General features: G+C 40.6%; 2 protein-coding genes across 3 annotated transcripts in view; one reads left to right on the forward strand and one right to left on the reverse strand.

Annotated features, from left to right (window-relative positions):
- LOC147137219 (nardilysin-like) overlaps positions 1-2,093 on the reverse strand; it is a 107,761-nt gene extending 105,668 nt beyond the window's left edge. The window contains exons 1-2 of one of the 2 annotated variants that reach the window (XM_086048884.1): positions 2,024-2,093; positions 1,356-1,425 (exon numbers count right to left, since the gene is read on the reverse strand). The gene's annotated coding sequence lies outside the window, so the exon portion shown is untranslated. Of the gene's footprint in view, positions 1-1,350; positions 1,426-2,023 lie in introns of both variants that reach the window. The other variant, XM_086048885.1, reaches the window with a different exon arrangement.
- LOC147137221 (glycosyltransferase family 92 protein BAH-4-like) lies at positions 695-9,646 on the forward strand. Its single transcript, XM_086050028.1, is given in 4 exon segments — positions 695-774; positions 7,940-8,237; positions 8,307-8,476; positions 9,430-9,646. Coding segments are annotated over 4 exon segments (765 nt in total).
- The last annotated feature ends 914 nt before the right edge of the window (positions 9,647-10,560 follow it).

The raw sequence follows: 10,560 nt of genomic DNA on the forward strand, positions 1-10,560 counted from the left end.
CGACTATGGAAACAACGCCGCTCGGATGTGTGGTGGCCATCTGGAATTTGAGGAGTTTCCCGAACAGCCGGTACATTCCGTGCTGAAATTGTCGGCGCATACTAGAGGTGGGAACGATAATAATTTTTTCGATGCATCGTTCCGAATCGGTTCATAGGTATTAATAATCGATATTTAAAGTTTGGATAAAAAAACTAAAAGCGCAAGCCATTACGCGCGTTTGTACGGCAGACGTCTGCGCTAGGCTAAGCTAATACGTGGCTAGGTGGCAGGACAAGCAAAACCTCATACGAGCGGAGCCAAGTGTGAAATATGAATCCTTGCGCTTCCTTGAATGTTTTGTTTTAAAAAAGGTTTACATGGACTATAAAATGTAGTCATGCATCAGAACCGAATCACAGGCCTCTGAATCGGAATTTAATCAAATCGTGAGCCTCAGAATCGGAATCGCATCGAATCGCGAGTTACCCATAGATTCCCCTAGCGCATACCATATTTTCCCACAGGCACTTGGCAGGTAAGAAAACATTTCCGTCTTGACACCCTACCCCCATAGCCCACACAAATGAAGAAGGAGGGTGAGTGTCAGATGGCGGCGGGAAAAAATGGTGATGGGGAGGCGGGATTGAGCGTATTGGAGTGGGGGGGGGGGGGGGTTACAGAGCGGTGGAAGGAAATCGATGCTCCATGTGCGATGCATACAACTCTCAATTATCCTACTGCAGCCTGTCAGCGGCTGAACAGGGAAGACGCCAGGAAGAGGAGGTGGAAGAGGTCGGTTCTCGATGTAACATTGGTGCAAAACCCTAGTTTGGTGTCCTAACCCAAGATTTGAAACCCTACTTTGAAACCCTTACATCGGGGGTTTCCAAACCCGGTCCCCGAGGGCCGCTATCCTGCATGTTTTGGATGTTTCCTTCCTCCAAAAACAGCTGATTCAAATGATCAGCTCATCAGCAAGCTCCTCAGAAGCCTGATAACGATCATGATCACACCCCTGTTTTACAAGAAACCTTAACCCTGGCTTGAAAGAGATTTTTTTTTTCCCGTGGAAAATACTCTATCACCTTGATCTAACGGACTAATTGGTAGAACGAGTCACCCGTTAGAGCCGATTATTCGTTACATCTCAGGGTTGTTTTTTTTCGTGGCATAAAAAAAAAAAAAAAAAAGGAAAATACAGCAAAAAATTATTATTATGCTTTTGTTTTTGCCTAAAAATGCCCAGTAGAGTACAAAATACAAAATTATTGTAAATATATATATATATATATATATATATTTCTTTTTTTTGTTTTGTTTTTTTTAGAAGCCGCAAACTGTTTGGAAAGTTTTAAAGTTAAATCTTACCTTACCTTGGTGATGCTTGAGAGGAAGACAAAAGCGTACATCTGGTCACATTTGTGAGCTTCCTTTTCTTCACCTCTGTAACAATTAGATGCCAGAGATGAGGGCTTTACAAAAAAAAATTATTGTGCACTGTTCTTTTCAAAAGACGTGTAACTAGGGGAATGCATCAGTCACTGGGGACTTTGTGAGAATGTGGGCAAAGACAAAAAAAAAAAAACTGGTGTGACTTGAGTCTTCACTGAGATGGATGTTGTAAGCGCGTCTGTCGGGCCACAAGGAGCAAAAGCTAATGTGGAGTTATCGACATTGTCTAACAGAAGCAATATTCATAATTGGTCATGGCTGCGTTTCCCCACCGGTCGTATTGATCCCCGCCGAACATGTTTTTAAGCTGCCAAGCAGGAGAAAGAAAAAAAACGCTGGTGACGATCAATACCTGTTCTTATTTTGGATGTTTTGTTCTTTTATTCCCGAAGAGAAAACACGTTTTTTTATATGTCACTTGCATCTCTAATCACCCCAACAAAGATTCGAGGGCAACGAAAACATAACAAACATAAACGTGGGCTGTCACATAATAATAAAACAATAATATGTTCTATGCGAACCACTTATTTTACAGACGTCATTGCGATTGGTTAATATGGAATATAAATTGAGCAGAAAGATCCACCTGTTCTCAGCCATATCATGGGGCGGCCATTTTGCCACTTGCTGCCGACTGAAAATGACGTCACAGTCGCTCACGGCTCACCTGTTTTCGGAGTTTGATCGTGTGACGTTTGCGAGATGAGCCGTGAGATAGCAAATTAAGTTTGTTTACTGTAATCACATGAGGGATCAGTCCACTGTACAATCATTTTGTCGTATACATTGCTCTTGCTCTTTGCCAATACATGTGTTTAAACGAGTATCATCGTAAAAGTGTATAAACACGTTAAAAAAAGAAGCGCCGTAAAATGCTATCAAACACACCTGCTGTAGAAACACGCACTATTATGAATTGTCTCCTCTTACTCTACTGTACGCTCTTTTCTTTTTCTCCCAGCACATGCATTCATGAATGGGTTTGTCGCCCCTCCATCTCTCTCTCTCTCTCTCGCTCTCTCTCTTTCTCTCGCTCTCTGTGTCTCTCTCTCTCCCGCTCTCTCTCTCTCCCTCTCTCTCTCTCTCTCTCTCTCTCTCTTGAGTTAAAGTGATCTATTGATCTCGATCCTGTTCAGTAAGCTAGCACTGAGTTTGGAGAAACTGGCCGTCCTTGCAGATTGGAGCGTCGGCCGCCTCCCATCGATTAAAATGAGTCATCGGCGTGCCTTCAGATTGCATTTATTTTTCTGTGGAGCGTAGCGGCACATGTATGTAAATGTGAGCGCGTGTACGTGTGTGGACAAGCCATTATTAGAATAATGGTTCTATGGAATTGCTGCAGTGCCTTCAGATTGAGCGGATGATTATTTATTATTACTGTATTTGTATTATTATTATTTTTTTTTTGCTTGGACTAACAAACAAAAAAGTGGCAGCATTGAACTCGATCACCTCACTTCACAATAGCTCATTGCTAACATACAATGGAAAACACCAGAGATATGCTAACGATTAGCCTTGGATTTCAACTCTAATCCTAGTTTGAATGTATACTGTCAACACAAACCCTAAAGCCTGGTTGACACGGCAGGATTTTGAAATTGTTGGCTGACCTCCAAACTCCAAGAGACCCCACACGTGACTAGAAAAAAATCACTCCGTATTACAGTTTTACAGTGAACCAGGCTTAATTTGAAACCCTAGCCTAGACCTCAAACCCTACTTTTGAAGCCCTAACCCTGTCTTGAAACCCTACTTTGAAATCCCAACATAAAATTGGAAACCCTAAACTTGTCTTGATACCCTACCCTAACATGAAACCCTAAGACCGAAACATTTATGTATAAACATCTGATATTGTTTATTGTAATGCAGACGAATTTGCTTGTGTTTGTTAAAAGAATACTTGGGAATACTACCTTGAAAAAAATAATTACATAATAAATCGCAATCATAATATTGAGGGGGCAAAATAAACACAAAGACATTATTTTCCCAAATGGTTCAACCCTAGTTAGCACAAAAGACATGACGCGCAAGAATAGGATGGGTGTTTGGGAAGCGTCTCAAACGGAACCAAATGAACCTTTTAAGGCTCATAAGCACATTTTTTTTGCTCTCGCTTGTTAACAAGACGGCGGTGGCTTTGAGCAAAAGAGCCACGCCGAAGCTAATTAGCCACTGACAGTCTTGTTGCCACCTACATGTTTCCCGGGAAGCCAGTTAGCATTTCTATTCCAGAATGTTTTTGAACCACACACACACAAAAAAAATGCACTGCGAGTTGGCTGCTTCACCACGCACCCGCTTAAGAGCTACTTTTAGCTCTCAGCTGTGTTTTTGTACCTATTTTGAGGGAAAGCTCAACGAACGATAGCAATTGTGGTAATAAGCCACTAAATCTATCTAACAACCACTGCTTGCATTTTAATCAGTTCCAAAAATATTTTGTAAACCCTACTTTGAAACCCTAAAATGAAAACTTGACCCAGACCCGAAACACGCTACCATACAGAACTCATAGCTCAAGTCGTCATCCGTCATCGAGTTGCTCATATCTCAGGGCGCCGCTGTAAATGTAAATGACCTGAATTGTCATCTTGTGCCATGGCGATAACATGGCGACTTAATGAGCGCTGTGTGCATCATCACCAGATAAAATGGACGTCAACAACAGAGAGACACTAATTAAGACTGTGCCATTTCCCTTCTCACATCACATCTATTGTCTGGAAAGGTGCCTCTCGTTATGATTGATGGGCCTTTTATTTCGCGCGTGCGTCTGTGTCTAATGGTCAATAGCCCCCAACAAGTGGCGATGATACAAGTTCAAACCCCACTTTGAAACCGCGATCCTGTCTTGAAACCCTAATTTGAAACTAGGGCCCGACCGTTTTGGCAGAATTAATTGGCCAATTCATTTAAAACATATATAATGGGTTGAATAATTTCCTTTTTGCTCCCTTAATGTTAATTATGGGCAAGACATTTGTCTGTTTTACAATACTAGCCATTAAATAGTTGTTTAACTTGAACACAGAGAGAGAAATTGGCAATCATCGACAAATATTTTTTGCAGAATTTAACGTGTCAAATTGCATTTTTTTTTAAATCTAGCCAAAATAGACCAAAAAATACTGGCCATTTTTTTGGGATCGATTTCAAAAGTGCTAATATCAACCAATTAAATCGGCTGACATAGACCTTAGTATAGTGGCATTTTTTTCACAAGATGAATGTTTTGCTCAATGACCGTGGCAAGATGCCACCATATGGCTGAAAAGCACTACTAAATGAAACTCCGCAACTCGCTTCAACATATTTCCTTGACACCCAGATGCCACCAGAGGGCAGCAAAACACTATTTGTCAAAATGAAACCCCTCAACACACCTAAACATTTTTGACACCAAGATACCACAATAGTGAAATAATACTGTTTTTTTCCCCCAGAAAATATAAGGACAATAGGTAAATTTACACCCACTGTAAATCAAGACAAGATTATAATTATTTCGGCATACTTTTTGTTCTAATGTGTCATTGAGCGTTGGCTGTGTAACAGTTGGGAAAGACTTTGGTACGATTATCAACGAGGTGGTGCAGAGACATCTACTGGTTGAAAATTGTACCTACGTTTGAAGAGCGTGATCTTAGTTAGATGCGGACCATTTCCATTTTTGACATCAATGAACAAGTTCAAACTGCAAAAATGTGCATAAAAAAGTGTGCTTTGAAGGCTAATGATCATCATAAAAAACTTCAATGGAACTTCGTGTGACACAGCAAAGTAGGTCTTTAATAATCTGCCCCATATTAGCACTTTCAAGAGTCCTGCGATGAGTCCCTAGCCCTATTTCTTAAATTCATTTAGCACCTTTTATGTAAATTAAAATTATATCAGCAAGATACATAATTAATTGAAAAAACTTACAACTTTAAGCACGGCCTGAAAGGCCAAAGGCAACGAACGGGTGGTCATCGGAGCGCCAATTGTTCGGTTGCAACATGTTGTGAGTAACAGCGGCACACAGTGGACGCCTTGTGCATTACACTATCTGGACACGACATTAGGCACACCTGCTCGATCTCATCAGTCAGTCTGCCTAATTTAATAAAAATAGATCATGCTTTTTAATTTGGTTATAGGTATTAATTTAACAAGATGTTAATTGTGGTGAAACAGTATTCTTTTTTTTTTTTTTTTTAAACAAGCATTTTTTCAAACGCAAATTGGGATTAAAAAATGGAAAGAGGCTGGCCGTTTGATGTGGTGCTTTGCCTTGGATCATAAGCTGTTACTTTGTATTTACAAATAGATTTTGGACGATGTGGTTTGCTTTGGATGAGCTGTCGAGCAAATGAGTGGCCTCGCAGCAGAACTTTTCAAGGCCCCGTCGCAGTCGTCACGTTACTGAGGAAGGCTTCACGAGCCGATCCAGACAACAACACACTACCCATCTTCAGTGACGGTTGATGAAAACAGAGAAAATATTTATAACGCTAAGCGTGTGTGTGTGTGTGTGTGTACAAAGCACTATTTATAATGCCTTTGATTAGCAGGTCAAGCGATGGAGGAGAGCGTTGTTTGTCCCAATTTCGCTGGAATCTGTGATCGACTATTTGCGTCTGTGCCAAAATAATTACAACGGCAAAAGGGTCATGGCTGGCTCTATTATTTTTCCATTGCTGTTTGGTCATTGCCAAAATCAAGGAGCTGTCATCTGCCCGTGAGATAGAACAACAGAAACAAAACTGAATTCATAAGTTTGTGCAAGTGTAGAGGTGAAAAAATGTTGTCACACAAAATGTGTCAATGGGGACATATTACGGAAAACGTTTTTTATTGGTGCAAATATTATGCAGATAACTCAGAGCGCCAAAGCTACAATGATGAATATATGATCATAAAATATCAGAGGTGGGCATTCCGTCGACTGACCGGTCCATAGAGTACATTTTACTCTAAAAAGACTATATTTGGTCCCAGTAAACAGAGTAAAATTTGAGAGTAAAATATTCAGTAAAAAAAAAATGTACTCCTCGAGGGCGGGTTTCCTGGATGTTTTCCATCTCTCCCTGCTGCAACACAACTGATTCAAAGGATCACCGGCCCTCAAGGAAAAGCATTGAAGAACCCTGCTATAAGATATCAGGCCTGTATGACATAATAAAGGACAAAGTATAAAATGACACAGGACACTTGGAGGAAGTGGCCTCCTCCAGACCTTTTTCCATTTTAAAGTCTTCTTGGCGAATCGACTGAGCACAGTCAATCACCTTGTGCCTCCAGACCAGATTTGCTCTGTACCAGGCAGTTTTTTATTTTTTTTTTTTTAATAACCCTAGGGTTTAGTCACTGTCATCTATTCCTCCAAGATCCAAAATTATTCACTCATACTCGGTCTATACACCAAAAAGGCATTGACCAAGCTGCGTATTGTTGTTAATCGCTGACAGACTGAGTTGCAATCACTAGCTTAGCTTTCAAGCGGAAATCAACCCCAACATAATCATAATTAATAAATCTGTGATATACTCTCGATGGGGGGTACCGTCTTGTGATTAGTGAGGAGGGAATGAGTGACCATTTCCAAACATAGCCCGACAATATGTCAGATCCTGACCATAATGTGTGATGATGGCTGAATCACGAAGAGATATGATTCACAAAAATGACTAATCCATATTTACAATACGGTGCACTACATCAGTGTTTTTCAAGCACCGTGCCGAGATATTGTCAGGTGTGCGGTGGGAAATTAGCTAATCTGTGTGCCTATGCGGTCAAGCGCCTCGCACGTAATCATGTAGTTACGACATAGTAGTACTCTTCCTTGCCAGTAGGTGGCAGCAGCAGCAGGTAGCTAATTGTCTTTGTTGAGAGACAAGCGAATTAGTGACGCATGTTTATCCAAACAATACAATACAATTTTATTTATGTAGCGCATTTCATAACAGCTAGAGCTGTAACAAAGCACTTTACAAACAATACAATAAACAAAAAACAATAAAAGGCTGTGATACACATATTAATATAGATATAAGTAATATGAAATATAAATAAAAATCGAAATATGAAACATCATAAAATACTTTTTTCTTTGTGTTTATTTGATTCCTATTCAAGAGGTTATCATATAATGTTAAAAAATGCTAATATAAATAACATACTTATGTTGTTAAAATGTTGTTTTTTTCACATTTTCAGCTGGTGGTGTGCCGCGGTATTTTTTCAATGAAAGAAATGTGCCTTGACTCAAAGTTTGAAAAACACTGCACTACATTATGATACCCGATGTTTCACTTCAATTACAACTTGATGTGATTCATGGAAATTATGATACAATTCAATCCAGTTTCAATACGATGATTTTTGCGAAAATTTCATCCCCTTCAATCGTGGTCTGGACTCGGCCACCAACACTCATTTAGCTCTCTACTCACGCCATCAGTTTGGATCAAATTGTCATATTTGTCCAACCGGATCCGTCTACTCCCAGGTTGCTCGGCGTGAACAAGGTGGCGGTCTACAATACCAGCAGCGGCAAGGAAGGCTTCGTGGACATCCCCCCTTGGCCCATCGACAAATATCTGAACCCCTCGAGTGGCTACCTCTTCTCCAAGAGCGGCGGCGACGTGCACTACTACGGTCAGCTGGTCACACTAAACGAGTGCATCCTCAGGTACATGGACCGGTCACGCTACATCCTGCTCCACGACCTGGACGAGATCATCATGCCGTACCGCCACAACGACCTGATGTCTATGATAAACGAGCTCCGGAGGCAACATCCTAGGGTATAGTCTTCCAGCTGCTTTGGCATCGACATACCGACTCGCTTATACTTGAACTTGCGTGTCTTACAGGTGAGCGAGTTCAGGATCGCAGCCCACAGATTCCCCACAACACTGGTGGACCCTAATAGGACATTTGAACTACCTCAGTGGAAAAAGTTGCAAGGGATGAATATCCTGCAGCACATATACAGGAAAAATCCAGGCCGCTTGGATGACGGCAAGATGATCATTCAGCCGAGGCACGCCCCAATAAGAGTATCAGCGGTCGAAGAGAGAGATTTCGTACATGTAAATAAAATAATATTCTAATTAAAATTGAAATACAAATACACATTTTTCTGTAGGTCAAACAAAGAAGAAGAACAAATTAGAAAATATGGCAAGGCAAATCAGACTATCACTTGCTCGAAAGGGGGTATGAGGAAGTATAAACTAATATCGAGTCCTACCCCTTACATAAGATCCTACTTTCCTTTTATTTGCAAAATTTAAACGCTTTTATTTCGCATAATCTTTACGACCACAAATCCTTACGACCACCACCACTTCCTTTCTGAGAATACCCTTTCCGGTCTGACAATACCCCTGTCTGAGATTACCACTCCTCCGGCCAGATACCTCTCAATTGTGATGTCATTTTCAGTCGACAGGCGAAAGAAAATGGCCGCCCCTTGAGATGGCAAAAAACGGGTGGATTAACTCTTATTGCACAAACATAATATTTATCAGAATGCCTTGTTTCAACTAGTGGGCTTGCATAGAACATATACAAGTGCACTGGCGCATGGCTTTAGCGCATTCAAGTCGAAAATAAAAGGATTGCGGAGCTCGGAAGACGGAGCACATACCCCAATTCTGACCTCCCAGTGCATTTTAGGGATCATTTTAAGATGCTTCTATTTGTTTACAAGTCTTTCAATGGCTTTGCCTCGGCGTACTTCTCCGAACTCATAATTTTGTATCATGGCCAGTGTCCGTGGGTCTGGTGGTCAAAATCTTGCGATCAAGTCTGAAATGTGTTAAATGGACTGAACATCATAAATACTGTATGTGATGTACTCCCACCTCTGAAAAACTGTTTGGGAATACTGCATAAGGTGTTCAACCTTTGGCACAATGACATTTCTTACAAAATACTTCTATGCCCAAACAAGGGACATTTCTCAACAAGCATCTTTTCTTCCTTTGCCAGGTTAGTGCAACATACATCGGTGCATAGCGTTATTAAGCAATTAGGGATAACTTACGTGGTCCCAGATGATGTGTGTCGGATCATTCACTTCCGTGACACTCGGTGGAGTGCCAGGAAAGCGCCGATGCTCGTGGACCGGAGAGTGTGAGACTTCCAGGAAAAACTGATTCCTAACGTCAACCGTGTGTTAAAGGTAGCGGGGCTGATTAAAACGTAATTTATAAAAGAGAAATTCAGAAATGCCTTCAATGTTGCTATCAGCCTTTTGGTGGCCTTCCTGACCCGTTTTATCTTTTCATTCATTTTGATGTCCAACTTTTGGTCATGTCAGTGTTGTGACATATTTTTCACCACTGTCTTCTTTTGTGTTCATGGTATATTCAATGCCTTGGAAATTGTTTTGCGTCCTTTACAAAACCAGAGGCATTTTTTACATCCACTGTATGTGCAAGTCCCAGGTTATAATCATACATTTCAAACAAGTCTGAACATGCAGGTCGAGTTCCCACAAAATTTCATGCAAGGTGACAGTCAAGTCATTACTTGGTTTAATTGCTTGAGTGATTTAAAAAAAAGTTTTGGGGACTTAGATGGTACATATAAAGTTGTATTTGCGCCATATTAAAGTTAAATGAACAACTGAGATTATGAAATTGAATTTGTCGCCCTGAATGTTTTAAAATGACGGTTCAAAGGATAAACAAACTCTGCTGTGCACTTTGTGATAAACGGAAGGGTTTTTTTTTATGAGAAGACCATTATGCAAATGCATTAGCTTTGGCTAAATGACATCACTAGAAAAGGCAGCTGATACCTGGCACATGTTACATTTGCAAAAACAAATAAAATAAATCACAAGCTTTTTTTTGTCAATCAGTTGTACATTTTCACCCCGCCAGAGGTGCCCACTTGCTCTGGTTGCACTTGCTGTAGGGACTGCCATAAGCGCCACTGCTAACTGAAACAATGAAGGGAGAGAGAGTTTGTTAAAAACACAAAACAAGTTTGAGACTTGATAGAGGGAAAGCATTTGGAATAGACACGGATCAAATAATATTGACTTCTTATCAAATGTTTGCACATTTGTTTTTTGGTTGTCAAATATAGCTTTGAATAGTGAACAATGCACAA

Source organism: Filicampus tigris, chromosome 13 (genome assembly GCF_054856515.1).
Source record: "Filicampus tigris isolate MCC_2025a chromosome 13, RoL_Ftig_1.0, whole genome shotgun sequence".
Classification (NCBI taxonomy): Eukaryota; Metazoa; Chordata; class Actinopteri; order Syngnathiformes; family Syngnathidae; genus Filicampus; species Filicampus tigris.